This window comes from Equus caballus, chromosome 17 (assembly GCF_041296265.1).
Source record: "Equus caballus isolate H_3958 breed thoroughbred chromosome 17, TB-T2T, whole genome shotgun sequence".
Lineage (NCBI taxonomy): Eukaryota > Metazoa > Chordata > Mammalia > Perissodactyla > Equidae > Equus > Equus caballus.
The window spans coordinates 32984569-33004976 of NC_091700.1; the positions used below are offsets into that span (position 1 = coordinate 32984569).

Consider the following 20408-nt stretch of genomic DNA (forward strand, 5'->3'; position numbering starts at 1 on the left):
AAAAGTGAGCTGGTGAAGCAAGCTAAACCAATGGCTTCTCTCCTTGCAGCCTGTACATCACGCAGACTCTCCCAACAGGAAGTTTAGAGGAGAATCATTCTGATGTCAGCACTCTAAAGAGACAGCCTGTTCATTCCTGCCACGGAAATGACCAGAGCTGCCCTATTACCCGGCCTTCTAGACACCTAATTGTTCACATCTTCCTTCGATTCTGCCAATAAAGGGTTTTGGTGTTTTTTAAGGTGATATCAGTTTCTCTTGCTTGCATTGAAACTCTGAGTGGTGCCCAGAATATTCTTCCTTCAGTGCCCATGCTGAATCATTTAGATGACCAGCCTAAATTTAAGGCTCAGTAGTGCTCCTAAAGTAAAAACATTCTACTTGTCTTTACCAGAAAGATTTGAAGGTAACAAAAGTTATTAAGCAAAAGATAAACAGTGAGTAATAAAAGTGACCAAGTAAAAGATAAACAGCAATAAGAGAACTTATAAATAAAGCCCGTTCATTTTAGTATGTTCCTTCTGGGTTCCATATTTTAAAAAGAACACAAGTGTTCTTGACCCTGTTTCTATACAACACCTCAGGAATGGATGCAGTTCTCAAGGGCAAGCTCTGTCCAGGCATTCCTAGCTCCTGTTTACTTGTAAAGTGTCACAATTGCTGGCAGAAAGAAGGGACTCCATAAATGTTGAGGTGCAACCTGTGACCAAGGATAGATCCAGACAGAGAAGCAGAGAAAGGAAGGAAATAACAGAAGGAAATTTTCCAGAGCTACAAATGGATCCATGTCATCAGACTGAAAAGACTACAGGGTGTACAGCCCAATTAATGAAAAAAGATCCCAACCTAGTCAAACCGTCTTGAATTTCAAACATCTAAGGACAAACGGAATAGTATTCTAAAAGCTCCCAGGGGATCATCTCAAAGTCACCTAGAAAAAAATGAGAATCCAACTCATATCTAACTCCTCATCACCAACGCTGGACACTAGAAGGCAATGCACCAATGCTCTTCTAAGGGAAAATAATTCTTAGTCCCAAATCCCACAATGAAAACCAACAGAACATCCCAAAATAATATAAACTATAAACCAAAACACAGATATCAGTGATTGAGAAAAGAAAGAAAGGAAGAGGCTATTATAAATTAGCTAATTCTCATCTTTTATGAAGTTATCTAATGGTGATAAATTTGGAAACAGATATTTAAGCATATTATCCAGAGTTACCTCCATAATTTTTAGTAATAATGGAGGAAACTAGCAAAAGAAATTAGCAAGAATGATTAAAAGAGGTTGTTCCCAGAGATGGATGTGGTAGCACTTGTGGTTTTTTTGTTTTTTTTTTAACTCTATCTCATAGAGTTCTTTTTATTTTGGCTGGGAAAGACTTTCCCTGAGCTAACATCTGTTGCCAATCTTCCTCTTTTTATGTGAGCTGCCACCATAGCATGGCTATGACAGATGAGTGGTGTGGTTCTGTGCCTGGGAACCGAACCCAGACTGCCCCAAAGTCGAGGACGTCTAACTTTAACCACTAGGCCATGAGGGCTGGCCTGGTAGCTCTTATTTTTAGTCACACTGTTGATTTGTTGCCACACTAAAATACTGATAAAACTTCCATAAAAAGTAAACGTTTTGAGATAAACAGATAATGATAGCAATACAATAACAAACACATCAGTCACAAAGTCTACCATTTATCTACCATAACACATTTATCTCTTTCTTAACGAGCAATCATTTTCTGTTCTACAGGCAAAAAAATAAACTCAAAAAGGTAAACGAAAAGTTTTAAACTAAACCACGAGAGGTGAGGGTGGCAGGGAAACAAATGACTTCCTCCCCCTTTAAAAGCCAGGATTTGTATACACTGCCTTAGCACATTACAGAGCACTCAACATCACCATGCAAAAACGACCTGGATGGTAAGCCCTTACCCTTCCTCTTATGTACCCCTTCCTGAATGTGCAAGCAGAAAAGATGGCTTGCCTCATGAATAGTCTGAAAGTGAAGGACCAACACAGCAAAGAACATATGGCTTCTTTTTCAATGATGCTTCCTCATCTCAATGTTAACACTGTTCAAATAAACACTCATTTTTCTTTTTTAGATGAAGAAGAATTTGAATAATCTCTGTGACTTCAGCTTTAATGTAATTATCTCTATGGTATATTCCTAAAATTGTTACACATAAGGCCTTGCGCTCTTCTGAATGCACAGACTTCTATTTCTTCAGGCCTGGAAACCTTAGGCACCAAAAGAAAAGAAAGGGTCTGCTTTTCTTTATTGAGACAAATATCTTGATAAAATATTTTTACCATCTGTGTAAAACCAAAGGCAGCGACTATTTGTAAAGAAAACCAATGGTATCATCCTGCTGTTATTCGGCCCGACTGGCTCAGTTACCCTAGATCTGCACTGTTCATATTTTTAAATACTTTCACTCTAAACATAGCTGTCCGAGTCCATTTGGGCTGCTATGACAGACATACCATAGACTGGGTAGCTGATAAACAACAGACATTTATTCTCACAGAGCTGGAGGCTGGGCAGTCTGAGACCAGGGGGCAGCACGGCTGGGTCCGGGTGAAAGTCCTCTTCCAGGTGCAGACAGCCGTCTTGCCACTATGTCCTCACAAGGTGGAAAGGGCCCAGGGATCTCTCTGGGGTCCCCTTTTATAAGGGCACTAATCCCATTCATGAGGGTCTGTCCTCATGGCCTAATCACCTCCCAAGGGCCCCACCTCCTAATACCATCACCTTGGGCAGTAGGTTTTCACATATGAATTTTGGGGGGACACAAACATTCAATCTATAGCAATAGCTATTCCTAATTATGAAATTCTGTTTCGCATTGCAACTGCTCCATGCACATACGATCGGGTAAGCTCAAAGACCCTGGTTTCAATGTTATGCTGCCTTTTAAATACTACACTATCTTACCATCTAAGTGTTACACAGGGGAAAATAGGGGAAGGAATTACTGAGTATATGGGGGTGCAAACGAGAGCTGAAAAAAGCTTTTGTATCTTTTTCAACAGTCATTCTTTGATGGAGTATGGGTATTTTATGTAAAGCAGAAATTACACTCATGAAATAACCTCTAGTCGCATAGACTACAATCATTATGTGACAGGAACACATTTTTGTACAGCTTCTACCAGACCTGACCCTCCCAAACTGTGGTCTGAGGACAGATGACACTTTACCAGCTGCTGGGTACCAGCCCATGAAGATAAAAACATGGAAACTGACAGTGTTTGGAAACTTTAATAGAAGTTTGACAAAGTAATTTTATGTCTATTGAAATGAATAATAAAGAAAATTGGGCTTGTATTTTGCAAGTCTTTTTAAAATTTCAGTTGCCTAGTAATTTGTTTTTACTGGTTTTTGAACAATCGGAGATTTAAAAAACAAAAACTGGTCTTTCACTACAGATAGTTTGAGAAGCACTGAAATAGGTTACTTAAGAGGTTGTGTGAGTGAAAAGAACATCAGAATGCAGCTTCAATGTTCCTAATGTTCCATGGGCAGTCAAAAAATGGGAGATTTCAAAGGCAAAACGTAAGCTTTATGATAATTAGCGACCCAGCAAACTTGCTTGATATTAACATCTTCATTGTTCTCAAAATATTTACTTTAAACAGGGCCATAAATCTCCTTTTTCTATTAAAAAAAATCAAAGTTAGGAATAAGAAAACCTGTATAGCTTAAATATTACCTTAAAATTTTTACCTTTCATTTTGGAAACTCAAACCTAAAATATGATGATATGAAATCTATGTGCCATATATAAAAACATTCACACTATCCTTCCTAAAAGAACCTTAAATAATATGAAAAACCAAACTATCAATGATCCTTTAAAATTAGGTTTTTGTTTGAATGTTTAATAGAACTCAAATCTTTGAAACAAAAAAAGGAATCAAGTCCTTTCTGTCATAAACTCAGACATTAACGACTTTTTTTTAAAGTATGCAAAGAGAGCCCAGAGAGAAGAGGGAAAGAAGGGAAGAAAGCAAAGACCCATTTGACTGAGGGAAAATGCATCAGATTCGCCAGGACCGTGGGACTTTCTCATCACAGTCTCATGCAGGGACTCGATCCCGGGAGGAAGTGACTTCGAGAGGCATCCACATCCAGGCAGGTGACTTCCTTGGTAACAGTTTTACAACATGATGGCAAGATTTGGAAACTTGAAAGGTTGTCTAGCTAAGACTGCTACAGGCTGGGCAGGAATCACTCACGGGTCCTGCTGGAAGGTTAACCGAACTCTAGAGACGGGAGGCAGGCTGCACTCCCACCACAGCCCGCCTAACAAGACGGAGCCAGTTCCTAATGGACACGGGCCATTGGTCTCCTGGAAAGAGGCAGATGGCCATTCAGGGAGAAGAAGCTCTCATAAAACTGCATCCCTACAGCCACAGGAAAACACAACCCAAAGAGAAATGCAGTCAACCTGTCACAGCCAGTGCAAAGGAACAAGGACATCCACTAGACTTCTTCAAAAGGGGGTAAAATATATGTATAAACACATACACATACGGGTGTGTGAGAGCTTTAGAACAACGCTTTCTCATATTTAAAGCCATATTTAAGAACAACTGCCAATCTCTCCCAACCCCCATTGTTTTCAGTCCTAGAAGGATTTCTGGCAACTCTTTCATTGGCTCTTTTCAGACACAAATACGAGATACCTCCACTTCCCTGAGCTTGGGGAACACGGCAGCTAAGAAACCTTCTTTAGTTTAGTGCAGTTCAGCTAAGCTGAGGAAGAGTGGCCAGGCAGGGGGATGTTCATTTTTACAGTTAATCATATCAAGGCCATATTAAAACCTTCAGAGGCCCCAAGAACTGGAAAAACCTTATGATGATGACTCCAAAATACATCAACATAAAACAGCATTTTTCAAAATCACACAGAGCTTACATGTACACTGAAATGAGAATTCTGCCTTCCAGATTTTTCTGACTACAAAATTTTGCATTAGTTCCTCAAAACTGAGCCTCCCTCTCTTCTCTTCTTCTCTCTCTCACTCTCTTTTTTGCTAAGGGGTGGGGGGGGGGGCGGTCCTTGTCTTGCTGGTGCCCCATCACTCTCCATCAACTGGGACGTACCTCCTTAACTTCTAAAATAAACCATGACATCATGAAGGAAGCTCACCTGGAGTCTCCACCCGGCGGTAGTGATAGGGATTAATGCACACCTCTTTCTGCTTGGAGCCAAACGGGAACTCACAGCACTCCAGCGGCTTCAGCTCGTGGTGAGACTGGAGGTCGGGCCAGCGCCACACTCGACAATAAATAACATGGGGCAACCCCTTGCGGTGGGACACCTGCAGCCGGCCATCCAGGGACCGGGGAATCGTAACACATTTGCTGGGCTGCCCCGGACAGCTGAGGGCCCTTTCCAGCTCGTCCATGGCTCCTTTCTTCTTCTTTAATTTCTTCACTAAGGAGTCTACCGCCTTCTCCGCCCACTTTTCCTCTTCATCTCCTTGCTTCCAGCCTAGCAGTCTCTTCACTGCCGGGCTGGTGAAGGAGAAGAGGGAGCTGATGGGGGTGCTGGAGTGCATAAGAGGTGAACCACCGGCGTCCAGTGCAAACAGGAACTGGACAGACAGCCCTTCACTGCCTGTGGGGCCTGAGGGAAGGAAGCAGCAAGTAACTCTCCAGGGATGTCATAGGTACAAACTCTTCAGGGGTGTCATAGGTCTTCCTTTTCTTCTGGAAGTAACTGAACAATTCAGGTTGGGACGTGTGTTGACTTTCTCCTAAGCCCTGCAACGGGCTGGCCAACTGTGAAAAACAAGACAAGACTTCCTTAGTTTAATCAGGATAATTTTCAGAAAAGGTTAAAGTTGGATATGAGAGAGAAAATGTTCTTCAAATATTTTAGACTGGAAAACTCCTAGTCATCTTTGATTCCTCCCACTCCCTTATTCCCCATATCCAAGTCTTAGTATTTCTGCCTTCAAAATTTCTCTCAGGTTTTGAACGTGTCTCTCCATTTCCACCAATGCCTGAGGCCAAGGCCACCTCATGACTCCCCTACATTACTGCAGCCACCTCTGAAGCGGCCCCTTTCTTCCAGTTGGAATCTTTTCACTCCCACATACGAATTCTAACAAGTCATTTTCCTGTTTAAGAAATTACAGTGGCTCCTTGGTTTCCCAAGTATAAACTTCTCTGCCTGGGTTTTTAGGGCCTCTATAATCTTTCCTCAACATGCTCATGCTTCCTCCTTTCTCATGTATTGTTTGTACAAGTAATCTACCTTTATTGTAGAAAACATGGTAATATAATATAATACAACAACATAAATGACAAAGAAAGAAATTAGCATCACTAATACTGTCACCACTCACATGTTCTTCCACAATACTTTATAGGACAGGGGCTCTTAAAGTGTGACCCAAGGACCCTCTAAGTCTCAGAGTCCCTAACGGGGAGCTGCAAGGTCCTTTCTTTTCCAACTACATATCTGTGTACACTAGATTTTCTTCATGTACTTCAACCCAAACAACATATCATGACAGACTGTATGCAGAAGAGGATATGAGAATCCAAGTCATCTATTTAAAGAGGCATTAAAGAGATTTGCAAAGATATAAAACAATAACACTCTTTTCACTAATTTTTCGGGAAAATACAGTTTTTTAAATAAGAATGTTTATGCTAATATATAATGGGTTTATTACTGTCTTCTAATGAATCCACAAATATTTTTAAGTTTCCCAGTTTTGATTCCTAAAATGGTAAAAATTGATAGATGTAAGCCACATAAGAAAGGGTTCTCTGGAGTTCTCAATAATTCTTAAAAGTAGAAATGGGTGATGAGACCAAAAAGCTTGAGAACTGCTTTTCTAGAAGTCACACGTGGTCGCACACATAAATGCGTACACGAAAAAAGTACTGCTGTCACCTTTGTTATTCTGCCAGAAAATCAGTTGAATTCTTCCTTGCCCACTCATCCAAAAGAGAGGTTCTTTCCCAGTTATTCAACAGTCCCATTTAAGTTTCCTGAGGTAGCACTGCATTTCCTCTTCTCTGAAGCAGCTGGCTTAAACAAAACCCTCTCCTTGTTCCAGATTTTAGAAACCAGCTACCTTATTAATGTTTAAAGTGGCTGTTGGTAACATTTTGGAGCAAGCTGACTCATTTACTATCTTGGAATCCATCTTGCTTATAATCTCCAACAACTGCTTGTTTCATATGCATTCAATGTAATTTTCTCTTTTGCTTCCCTGGCAGGAAAGCTTCACTTTTCTGAGCCCAATTATATAAACTTCTTTGAACGAAAGTGCCATATAAACCCCTGCTATTGTGATAATTATCAGGCACCTCACGTGAGGAGGAGGACAGCCCGGTTACACAAAAATTGACGACATTTAATAAATATAAAGCAACACATATCACTTTATTCCTCATATAGACTTTACTTAGCATTGTATAGGGGTAAACTCTGAAGAAAAGGAGAGCTGAGAGCTTGATAGCTGTTCTTTTTCACTTGGCAGTTTGACTTACACTCAGTTTTATTTGGAAAGGTTGATTTTGTGGCTTAACAATCATGAACTTATAAAGTATAGTTAAGTCACTGTGTTCAAGTTCTGTTTACTTAATCGAGACAGGCTACCTTAAGGCAATGGCTGAAGAGGGTTGGGAGAAGCAACACCATACAGAATAATCTGAACCCCCAAGAGCTTTGATTCTGCTTACTTTTACATTGGATCTGCTATTTGTAAATTGTGGCATAAATCTTTAAGCTTAGGTCAGTGGTAGAAAAAGGCTTTTCATAAAAATATTCAGCAAAGTTAAATTAAATATACTTTTTAAAAAAACTTTTGCTCCATGAAACAAATAACAGTTCTCTAAACCAGGGTTTGTTGTTATTTTAACTGTGGGTTCCTATCTATGAACAGCATGTGAATTCAATTTATTAGAACAAAACAGTGGTTGCAAAAACAGTAAAATAAACTACAGTGTAGTGCAGCTAACAGAGAAAGAATAAGTATTATTTCATTAAAACTTTTCATTCAGAGGTTTATGTGTATGTGTACATGTATAGATGTCAAGGGTCACAATGCAAAATTTATTTGTTCTTGTGGGTTACAATCAAAAATGTCTGAAAAGCACTACCTCTAAACCATACATTTCCTCAAATTGTTTCTTGATGAGTGACTTTCAGGGATCACCATCCCTCCTCGTCCCTTGGGGAAATCCCAACTGGTCAAGAATCCAGGGTCTGAGGGATCTTGGCTCTGCTGACTGATCTCATTGCCGCATTTCAAATCTTTATCATAGTCTCACAGTGGATCCAAAACTATGATTTTACTGCTACAAGACACAGCTCCTATCCCATTACACAGAAGCCCTCGCATTGAGGGGGGGCCCAAAGAACCAAATTTAGAATCTCAGAGTAATAAACACAAAATTTGTAATAGCTGCCTCTGGATAGGAAAGGAAGAGAATAGAAAATATCAAAAAGTTAAGGTTTAATAAAGCTGACTGGTGGGTACACAGATGTTCAAAATACCATTCTCTATACTTGTTTGTATATTTGATGTATTTTTTAAGAGAAAAAGTAAATTTAATGCAATGAATCAAACTTGGAAACTCACTAACACTAAGGCTTCAGGTTCTTGTCTATGTTAACAGCTCCTATTTGTCCAGCGGTGCAATTTAAGGTTCATAAAGGTTATTCCATTCTCATTCCTATAATGTTTTAGCCACTAGTAGAACAAAGGGTCCTTTGTTTATCTCCAGCTGGCCATCACACTAATATCAACAGTGTGGGCCCCCCGACCCCACCCAAGTTTGTTTGATAGTGTCAACCTGGCTCAGAACAGCTCTCCACTGTCAGATCATTGAAATGCCCACAGACTATATGCTCTGACCTGCGACAACCTCCTTGCAGATACCACCGCCCAGGCCCACTATAATAATTAACATAGAGTGCTCTCAGAGGGTCATTAAAAAGCTGTCACAACAATGGGGCGGGAGTTGTTAATACTGCTTGTAGTTACTCCATGCCTATAAAGTACAAAGAAGAATCAAACGAAATAAACCATAAAGATGAATATGCCTGAAGGATTTATAAACAAAAACATGACCAGATAATTTTTACAAAATACAAGAGTTAAGGAAGAGAGATGCAGGGGGTACTGTAGGAGGAAGAGCCCTTGGCCCAGTCTGGGGAGTTCTGGAGGATTCTGGAGATAACCGAACTGCACTTAGAAGGATTTAAGTCTCAGTTAAAAAATAAATGAACTTGGCAGATTAGGACAATTTTGTAATAATTTTTTTTGTGGTTAAATTCTCCCTTTTGTAAGAAAATTACATATCCCTGTCACAGATCAACTGTATGATCTTCGGCAAGTCACGTGTTCTCTCTGGGCCCCCTCATTTCCTCATCTGCAGATCAAGAGGGACTCAGCCTCCCTGGAAGTGTCTGTCTGGGCGATGGTTCCATGACTCCACGGGTGTTGGCTGTGTGACTGTGTGGCCCGCTCAGCTGCTGTCGATGCTACATTGCTACTCCCTGGGTAGTCTGAGAATGAGGTCTTCACTCACGAAGCCATACTGCATAGAGCAGGGCAAAGCAACACTTTTTTTTCCACGGTTGTCAAATTGACCCTTTTTATAACAAATGGTCATCTACCAACACAACACAATTTCCACCTTTCTCTCCAGCTTTTTCCTTCTCTCTAGCCTTATTTTTATTACTGCCAAGGAATAAGAGCGAAAACGTATGCTTGGCATTACTGCATCTGACACCATTTGTGGCACCTTCACCAAGGCCTTCAAAACCCCAGACGTCTCCAAACGCCATCTGTTGACCATTAGGGCTTTCCTTCTTTGGGCAGAAGGAAAAAAGCACCATGACCATGCCTCCTCCGGTTCACTCGTGGTCCACTTCACGCACTCGCAGCACAAAAACAGTCCTTTCTTTTTCTGGCATCTGAGCTTTATAATAAACCCCAAGTGAGTGAGCAAAACAACTTCTCGTTTTCAAGTTTTTAAATAAACAGGACCACGTAAAAGAAAAGCAGCACTGACCACATGCACGCACCATGATTTAACCATACGTGATTTCACACTGAAATCCAACTTACCAGGCTGGAGAGAAGTTCGGCAGATACGAGCCTTTTATTTTTAAGTTGTCAGTTTAAATCCAACTCCTGTTAGCAGTTACTCAAGATGATTTCCACCTACACGGCCTCCTTGGAAGATTCAACTGGTGATTTTAATTGCAAAGAAAATAAAATTCAAAAAATATCATTTAAGATGGATTTGTTGGTTGTCTGCTCTGGAGCATGCCTAAACCCTGGACATAAGGAACCTCTGGAACAATCCTTCATAGGCACTGCTTCTGGGTCCATGTGGCCAAGAAAAGTCTACACCACCTACCAGGCTGTACACCACAGTCAGTCCAGGGGATCAGGAAGTGCTTGTCCTTCTGCAAGGGCCACTCCAGAAACATTACCCATGACAGAACACTGTTTCATTATTTGCTTTGTTTTTAAACTTTTTAACCCTATCAAGCTGGATGCTCTAATCCATAGTCAGCATTAAGTACACCGTGGTATCTCCTCTATATAACAGTTTACTAACCAGATTTAGAATTTCAACACACTTGCCAAAGGAACACTTAACCTTAAAGGAACAGACTGTTCTCTTGACTCCTTTTACAGCACTTTCTGTACACCAGTAATTAATATGGCAATAATAAGTGCTTTTAAAGTGTAAAAACAGATCCAAAAGAAGGTCTATCTAGAAAATAGCTGGCTGTTATTATCACTAGTGGCACATATACATCATGTCTTACTACTGTACACACTTGAAGAGAAACCGGGTTTAAAACACACACACATACACACACACACACACACACAAATACACAGATGTATGTTTGATTAATTCAAATGTGTCTTCACTTAAACTAGCCTGTCATCTGTATATGCTCCAAATGAGTGGCAATCACAAGTTTGTACTGTAAGATACAAATAACTACCTCATACATGTATACGTTTAGTGTCACTGGATAAACATGTCAGTTGGATAAACATGGAAATGGTATCATGATGTCATATTCTGGGGGAGAGGCTTTTCTAGCTGTATTCAGAGATTTCCTACAAATCTGTGAGAGGGCACTTCCCATTCACCAGTCTCCTAGTAAGCATCTGGTTGCAGGGTAGAACATCTTCTGCCCACAGTGCCAATGGAAGATGACAGAGACACATCCGTATAGTAGGGACTCTACTCAAGAGGGCCATGGTGGGATTTCAAGGCATCTATAGACCCCTGAATTGTCTGCTTATTTTCAGTGATTTTTCTATATGGATTTTCTATATGGATTTTTCTAGGGAGACAGTCCATAGGAACTTTTCTTCAAATTCTTAAAAGAACCCATGACCTCCAAAAGGTTAAAAAAAAAAAAGTTCACTGAATTAGAAGAAAAAAGAAATGGAGAAGGTAAGAGAGAGAAGGGGAATATGTTGAAGAGATGGAAGAGAATAGCTGACTACTCTACCTGACTAAAGTGGGTGCTGGAAAGAGGCTTAAAAAAGACTTGAGTCAGCGGATTCTGGGAAGATGGCAGAATATGAAGCACCAGAAATCTGTCTCCCTACCTAGACAACAATTACACCAGCAGAATCTATCTAATTTAATATTATGGAACTCTGAAGTCAATAGAAGGCTTGGAACTTCCAGGGGAAGGCTTAGATGGTAAATTGTGGTTAATTTCAGTCCATTTCAGTTCTTAGCACAGTAGCAGTTACCCATCCTTTAGCCCTTGGCAGGTAGCTGTGCAAGTAAGTGTTCCTGCAGAAGCTTGCACACAGTTTGGGAGAGCCAGGGCAGGCAAAAAGGACCCTGTCCTCCAAACATCAGGGATCTGTGCTCTAATCACGGATTGCTGTTTCTAATCACAGAGGTGCAGACAAACAGGAGGGTGGCCATTGTTGTTCCACCCCCCTCTACTGTTGCAAGCTCCTCCCCCTCTGGCTGAAGTGACTTCCAGGGGATTTAAAGGGCCAGCACTCTTTCCCTCTCCCCACATCTTTTATTTTTCTCTTTTTCTCCTTTTGGGAGCCAGACATTCAAGACTAGGACATTCAAAAGCAACTGCATATATGGCGAAACTTAGAAAGTGACTGTGCACACTAGGGAAAGGTGCAGGCTCAAAAAAGACCTGAGAAGACCTTCAATTTACACCTCAGGCTGAGCCTTTGTGCAGAGACAGCCTACTACAATAAAAAAACAAAAGCAGTAACAAAAACCGGCAAACCCCAGCAAAGGAAGAGAATCTGATTTCCAGAGTCACTAATTATAAGATTCCTATTTTCAGGTTTCAACAACGACAACAAAATCAGAGACATACAAAGAAACAAGAATGTATGGCCCATTCAAATTACATCCACAGAAACTGTTCCTGAAAAAGACCTGATGGCAGTTCTACTAGACAAAGATGTCAAAACAATCATCTTAGAGATGTCAAAGAACTAAAGGAAGATGTAGAGAAATTCAAGAAAATGATGTATGAACAAAATGAAAATATCAATAAAGAGACAGAAAACCTAAAAAGAAACCAAAAAGAAATTCTGGAGCTGAAAAGTACAATAACTGAAATGAAAAATTCACTAGAGGGATTCAAAGGCAGATGTGAGCAGGCAGAAGAAAGAGTCAGTGAACTTATATACAGGACAATGGAAATTACCAAGTTGAGGAACAGAAATAAAAAAGATTGAAGAAAAGTGAACACAGCATGTGGTACACCATCAACGGAGGACCAATATACACACTGTGGAAGTCTCAAAAGGAAAAGAGAGAAAGGATCAGAGAATATTTAATGAAATAATGACTTAAAACTTCCCAAACTTGGGGGCCAGCCCAGTGGCATAGTGGTTAAGTTCATGCTCTCCGCTTCAGCAGCCCAGGGTTCACAGGTTCGGATCCTGGGCGTGGATCTAGCACGGCTCATCAAGCCATGCTGTGGTGGCATTCCACATAAAATAGAGGAAGAGTGGCACAGATGTTAACTCAGGGCCAATCCTCCTCTAAAAATAAAAAAAGAGGAGGCTGGCTTCGTGGCCGAGTGGTTAAGTTCACACGCTCCGCTGCAGGTGGCCCAGTGTTTCGTTGGTTCGAATCCTGGGCACGGACATGGCACTGCTCATCAAACCACGCTGAGGCAGCGTCCCACATGCCACAAGTAGAAGGACCCACAACAAAGAATATACAACTATGCACCAGGGGGCTCTGGGGAGAAAAAGGAAAAAAATAAAATCTTTGGAAAAAATAAAATAAAATAAAATAAAAAAAGAAAGCAAACTTCCCAAATTTGATGAAAAACATGAATATAAACATCTAAGAATCTAAGCGAATTCCAAGAAAGAGAACTCAAAGAGAGACACACTGAGACATAGTATGATCAAACTTCCAAAAGCTGAAGATAAAGAATCTTGAAATTAGCAAGAAAGAAGCAACTCACCAGATACAAGGGATCCTCAATAAAATTATCAGATTTCTCATCAGAAACATGGGAGGCCAGAATAAAGTGGAGCAATATATTCAAAGTGCTTAAAGAAAAAAAATTGTCAATCAATCGAATATCTGGCAAACTGTCCTCCAAGAGTGAGGGAGAAATTAAGACATTCTCAGATAAACAAAAGACGGGGTTCATTATCACGAGAACTGCCCTGGAAGAAATGCTCAAGGGAGCCCTGCAGGGTGAAATGAAAGGACACCAGGCAGTAACTCAAAGCCATATAAAGAATAAAGATCTCAATAAAGGTAAACACATGGGCAATTATAAAAGCTAGTATTACTGTAACAAAGGTTTGTAACTTCACCTTTAATTTTCCATATAATTTAAGAGAATAATGTATTTTTTAAGTTATTAGTCTAAAAGGTAGTGCAATTGTAACTCTGGTTTGTAATTCCATATGCAGTTTTCTACATAACTCAAGAGACATGCATTTAAAAGAATTATTAGTTTACGTTTTGAGGTATGCAATGTATAAAAATGTAATTTTGTGACAAAGTGATGGGGATGGGGCTGTAAAAAATCAGAGTTTTGTATATTATTGAAGTTAAACTGGTATAAATTCAAATTAGAGTGTTATAACTTCAAGATGTTAAATGTAATCCCCATGGTAACCACAAAGAAAATAGCTAAAGAATGTACACAAAAGGAACTGAAAAAGGAATTTAAACATTTCACTTAACACAAAAATTAATGTAACACAAAAGAAGACAGTAAGGCAGAAAATGAGGGATAACCAACTATCAGGCATATATAAAACAAATAGCAAAGGGGCAGAAGTAATTAATGATAAGTAATTACTTATCATTAATTACATTACATGTAGGTGGATTAAACTCTCCAACCAAAAGACAGAGTTTGGTAGAATAGATAAAAACACATGATCCAACTCTCTTTTGTCTACAAGAGACTCACTTTAGATCCAAAGACACAAATAGATTGAAAGTGAAAGGATGGAAAAAGATATTCCATGCAAATAGCAACCAAAAGAGAGTAGGGGTAATTCAAAGAAGGTTACAAGAGATAAATAAGGATATTATATATTGATAAAAGGCTCAATACAGCAAGAAGATATAACAATGATAAACTTCTACACAACTAATGGCAGACGAGCAAAACATGTGAAGCAAAAATTGACAGAACTGAAGGGAGAATGAGACAGTGCTACAATAAGAATTGGAGACTTCACTATTCCACTCTCAATAATGGAGAGAACAACCACACAGTAGATAAGTAAGGAAAGAGAGAACTTAACACGATAAATCAGCTAGATCTAACAGACATAGACAGAACACTCTACCCAGTAACAACAGCGTACCTATTCTTCTCAAGAGAACATGGGACATTTTCCAGGGCAGACCATACATTAGGCCACAAATTAAGTCTCAAGAGATTTAAAAAGACAGATTTCACACAAACTGTCTTCTCCAATCACAACAAGATAAAGTTAGCAATCAACAACAGAAATAAAACTGGAAAATTCCCAAGTTTGTAGAAATTAAACAACACACTCAAACAACCCATGGATCAGAGAAGAAATTACAAGGGAAATTAGAAAATACTTAGAGATAAATGAAAACAAAAATAAAAACAACATACCAAAACTTATCGGATGCAGCAAAACCAGTGTTAAGTGTGAAACTTATAGCTATAAATCATAAATACTTACATTAAAAAATAAGAAAGATCTGAAATCAACAAACTAAACCCAAAACTAGCAGAAAGAAGGAAATAATAAAGATTAGAGCAGAGATAAATCAAACAGAGAACAGAAAATCATTAGAAAAATAAATGAAACTAAGAGTTGGTTCTCCGAAAAGATCAACAAAATCGACAAACCTTTAGCTGGATGGACTAAAGAAAAAAAGAGAGAAACTCAAATTACTAAAATCATAAATGAAAGTGGAGACATGACTGCTGATTCCACAGAAATAAAAAGGTTATAAGAGAGTACTATGAATAACTGTATGCCAATTGGATAACCTAGATGAAATGGACAAATTCCTAGAAACACAAAGCTACTAAGACTAAATAATGAAGAAATTATAAATATGAATAGATCCATAACTAGTAAGGAGACTGAATTAGTAATCAAAAATCTCCTGATGAAGAAAAGCCCAGGACCTGATGGCTTCACTGGGGAATTCTACGAAACATTTAAAGAAGAACTAATACCAATCCTTCTCAAACTTCTCTGAAAAACGAAAGAAGAGAGAACATTTCCTATCGCATTCTATAAAGCCAGTATTACCCTGAAACCAAAGCCAAACAAAGGCACTACAAGAAAAGAAAACTAGAGACTAATATCTCTTATGAACATTGATGCAAAAATTCTCAACAAAATACCAACAAACTGAATTCAGCAGCATATTAAAAGGATTATACACCATGACCAAGTGGGATTTATTCCTAGAATGCAAGGGTGACTCAATAAAAAATCAATGTAATACACCACAGTAACAGAATGAAGGGAAAAAACCCATGTGATCATCTCAATTGATACAGAAAAAGCATTTGACAACATTCAATGTGCTTTCATGATAAAAACACTCAACAAACTAGGAAAAGAAGGAAACTATTCCAACATAATAAAAGCCGTATATGAAAAACCTACAGCAAACATCACACTCCACGGTAAAAGACTGAAAGCTTTTCCTCTAAGATTAGGAACAAGGTAAGGATGTTCACTTTTGTCACTTCTATTCAACATAAGAGGAAGTTCTAGCCAGAACAATTAGGCAAGAAAGAGAAATGAAAGGCATCCAAATTGGAAAGGAAGAAGTAAAATTATGTCTTTTTGCAGATAATTTTTGCAGAAAGACTTGTACCATGAAACCTACAAACCACTGCTGAAAGAAATGAAAGAAGACATAAATAAATGGAAACACGCCCCACCTTCACAGAGCGGAAGACCTAATATTGTTAACATATCAATACTACCCAAAGTTATTTCCAAATTCAGTGCAATCTTAAACAAAATCTCAATGAAGTTTTTTGCAGAAATTGAAAAACTTCTCCTAAAATTCATATGGAATCCCAAGGGACCCTGAATAGCGAAAACAATCTTGAAAACGAAGAACAAAGCTGAAAGACTCACACTTCCTGATTTCAAAACTTACTACAAAGCTACAGCAATCAAAACAGTGTGGTACTGGAATAAAGACAGATATACAGACCAATGGAATAGAATAGAGAGTCTAGGAATAAACCTTTGCATATATGGCCAAATGATTTTTGACAAGGGTACCACAAGCATTCAGTGGGGAAAAAATAATCTTTTCAACCCATGATGCTAGGAAAATTGGATATCATGCAAAAGAACATATACATGCAAAAGAATGAAACTAGACCTTTATCTAACACCATATACAAAAATCATCTCAAAATGGATCAAAGACTTAAATGTAAGACCTAAAACTATAAAACTTTTAGAAGAAAACATAGGGCAAAAGCTTCATGACATTAGATTTGGTAAAAATTTATTGGATAGAACACCAAAGGCACAGGCAACAAAAGAAAAAATACACAAATTGGACTTCATGAAAATTTTTAAAATTTGTGCATCAAAAGACATTATCAACAGAGTAAAAAGGCAACTCACAGAATGGGAGAAAATATTTGCAAATCATATGTCTGAGAAGGGATTAATATTCAGAATATACAGAGACATCTCAAAACTCAACCTCAAAAATCTAAACAACCTGATCAAAAAATGGGCATAGGACTTAAATAGACATTTCTCCAAAGAAGATATATAAATGGCCAATAAGCACATGAAAAGATGCTCAACATCACTAATCATTAGGGAAATGCAAATAATAACTACAATGAGATACCACCTTACACCCATTAGGATGGCTATCAAAAAAAAAAAAGAAAAGAAGAGATGTTGGTGAAGTTGTAGAGAATCTGGAACCCTTGTGCACTGTTGGTGGGAACGTAAAATGGTAGAGCCAATGTGGAAATGGTATGGTGGTTCCTCAAAAGATTAAAAATAGAAGTACCATATGATCCAGCAATTCTACTTCTGGACATATACCCAAAAAAACTGAAAACAGAGACTTAACAGTTACTTGTACACCAATGTTCAGAGCAGCATTATTCATAATAGCCAAAAAGTGGAAATAACCCAAATGTCCATCAAGGATGAATGGATAAACAAATGTGGTATATACATGCAATGGAATATTATTCAGCCTTAAAAAGGAATGAAATTCTGAAATGTGCTACAGTGTGAATGAACTTTGAAGACGTTATGCAAAGTGCAGTAAGCCAGACAAAAAAGAACAAATAATATATGATTCCACTTATTTAAGGTACCTAGAGTAGTCAAATTCAGAGACAGAAAGTAGCATTTGGTTGCCAGAGGCTGGGAGGGGAGAGGGATGACAGGTTATTGTTTAATGGGTGTAGAATTTTAGTTTTATAAGAAGAAAAGACTTATGGAGATGGATAGTGGTGATGGTACACATTATGAATGTTATCAAGATTACGATGATGCACATTACAAATATATTTAACACTGCTGAACTGTACACAAAAATGGTTAAGAAGGTAAATTTTATGATGTGATTTTTATTACAATAAATTTTTTTAAAAGACTAGAGTAAATGGAGATAATGAAAACAGGACAGGTAAAAAAGGCTTATGGCTAACACATACTGAGCATTATCATGGTGTTCTACATTCATTTACTCACTGAATCAGTGCAGTAGCTATGTGTGGTTATAAGCTCCCTCCCCTTTATATATGAGGTAACTGAGGCACATTGAAATTAAATACCTTGCCCAAGATCACACAACTAGTAAGTGATAGTGATAGGATTCAGACCCCGGCAGTCTGGCTCCAGACTCACACCCTGAGCCACTGCACCATAACCCTCCTCCCAAAGGAGATGAGAGGAAAGCAACAATGGGTGTCTCCCCTGTCATGCTCAGACTGAGAGCAACAGAGCACCTGAACCCAAGGCTGGGTCTGAGCTGTATGAAATGGAGGACGATGCTGAGGGAAGGGGCACACATGGCAGGAAGGTAAATACAAACCCTCCAGGGTTTCTTCCATCTCCAAAATGTCGTGATTCTAAAAGGGCATGTAGCACAACTGAAGGGTTGGCTCTCTGTTCTCAAGAAAAGGATAAACCAGAGCCAAACCTCATTTGTTAGCCAGCATTCACTCACTCATCTATTTCAACAAATACAGCTACCAAGAATACTTACTATGTGTCAGGCGCCGCCTGGTGGTGACCAAGCAGACATGATCCTTGCCCTCAAAGAGCTTAGAGTCTTGTCTGGATATTAAACAAGCAAATATTAACAAACCATGAAGTACTATGCAGGAAACAAACATGGCGCTGGAATAGAGAAAAGCAAGGGCAAAGCATCCCCTGGGACCTCCTGAGGAAGATCTCCTGAGGGGGTAACAATTAAACCGAGAGGAGGAGAAAGTGCCAGTCTCTCCAGAAGCTGTGGAATGAGAATTTCAGACGAAAGTTCTAAGACAGTGGCTAAGGGGTAGGAAGAATGTGGTGCCTTTGGGTGGCCCAGGAGGAGTGGACAAGGAGGTGCGGAGCTGGAGGTGAGGCGGGAGGGGTGGGCTGGAGGCAGCTCATGCTGGACCTTGAAGGCAATATATGGAAAATGGATTTATGTTAAGTGCAAAGGGGAGTCTGTGAATGGGTCTAAAAAGCAAAGAAGTTCAATGATATGATGTATTTTTAAATGCTCACACTGGCTGCCTATGTGGAATATAATCAGATGGGAGAGAAAGCAGGTAGACCAACTGGAGGATATCATAAAGTACAGGTGAGAGACCATAGACACCCAACAGGGTGGGAGCTACTGGGGAAGGTGGGATCAGTGGAGTGTTATTTTGTTTTGTTTTGTTTTAAAATGGGGGCTTCCAGAAAGCACCTTATTTATCAAGAGGAATTAATCAGTACAAAGGAGAGATTCATGTTGCATAAGATAGGGAGAGGAAGTGGGACCACAGAAGGGAAGAGGAGAGAATGAGGGCAGATGCAGGTAGGTTTGTCCATCTGGTCACGGGAAAATGAGAGCACTCCCTCTGAAAGATTCTAATTCTCAATGATATTCAAGTAAGACTAGGAGGAGGAGGGGTGAGAGATTTGAGGGGCAAGGCAAAGGCGGGAAGTAGGGAGAGAATGGGAAAGCAGGAGCGTGTTCTGAAACGCTGGACAGAAAACAAAAGGCACGCTCCTACAGGGGCCCCTCAGCAAGGCTGAGAGTGAGGCCTTGGGAGGGCCCACCGAGGAGCTCCAGAAAAAGTAGCTCTACTCTCAGAAAATGAGCATTGCTTGCTGCTCAGACCAAAACCTGGGTCCTCGACCACTGGGCTCTTTTCCCCTTTATGACACAAGGAGGTGATCAGAGCGGGATAAAGAAGCAGGACAGCCAAGCAGGTACTCAGGCACTTGCCTGTAAGAGTCGCAAAAACATCACTACAAGAAACTCCCAAAATATACATGGGTCACATTCCTACCAACGTAGGCAGTGCCCTCAAGTAGGAAAAAAACCTAATACTTCTAAATATTGTTTGTGATGAGCATGCCACTCAGTGCTCGGAAGTTAGGAAGTCAGAAGAAACTATGAAGTGGTAATACAGAGTATTTACATTCCTTACAGAAAGAAGTGATTAACCTGGCTTTGGAAGCTTTTAATATAATAGCTTAGAGGAAGGGCCTGGAGATAAATACTTTCAGAACTCTGAAAGGATGCACAAGAAACTGACAATATTAGCTGCTTTTGGAAAGAAAATGGTGGCCAGAGAAAAGGGTGGAAGACACGTTACTTCTGTTCTTTTTGAATTTTGTATCAACTGAAAAACCCCTCTCAAGTCAGA

At 39.4% G+C, this 20408-nt stretch overlaps 1 protein-coding gene across 7 annotated transcripts in view; it reads right to left on the reverse strand.

Annotated features, from left to right (window-relative positions):
- The window catches only part of SMAD9 (SMAD family member 9), a 77440-nt gene that overhangs the window by 21713 nt on the left and 35319 nt on the right, over nt 1-20408 (reverse strand). For 5 of the 7 annotated variants that reach the window (XM_023621518.2, XM_023621519.2, XM_070239540.1 and 2 more), the window contains 2 exons: nt 10117-10238; nt 5166-5800 (listed from right to left, as the gene is read on the reverse strand). In XM_023621518.2, the coding sequence (XP_023477286.1) occupies nt 5166-5577 (412 nt within the window). In that variant the 5' untranslated portion in view covers nt 5578-5800; nt 10117-10238. The remainder of the gene's footprint in view (nt 1-5165; nt 5801-10116; nt 10239-20408) is intronic. The other 2 variants (XM_070239539.1, XM_023621521.2) reach the window with 1 other exon arrangement.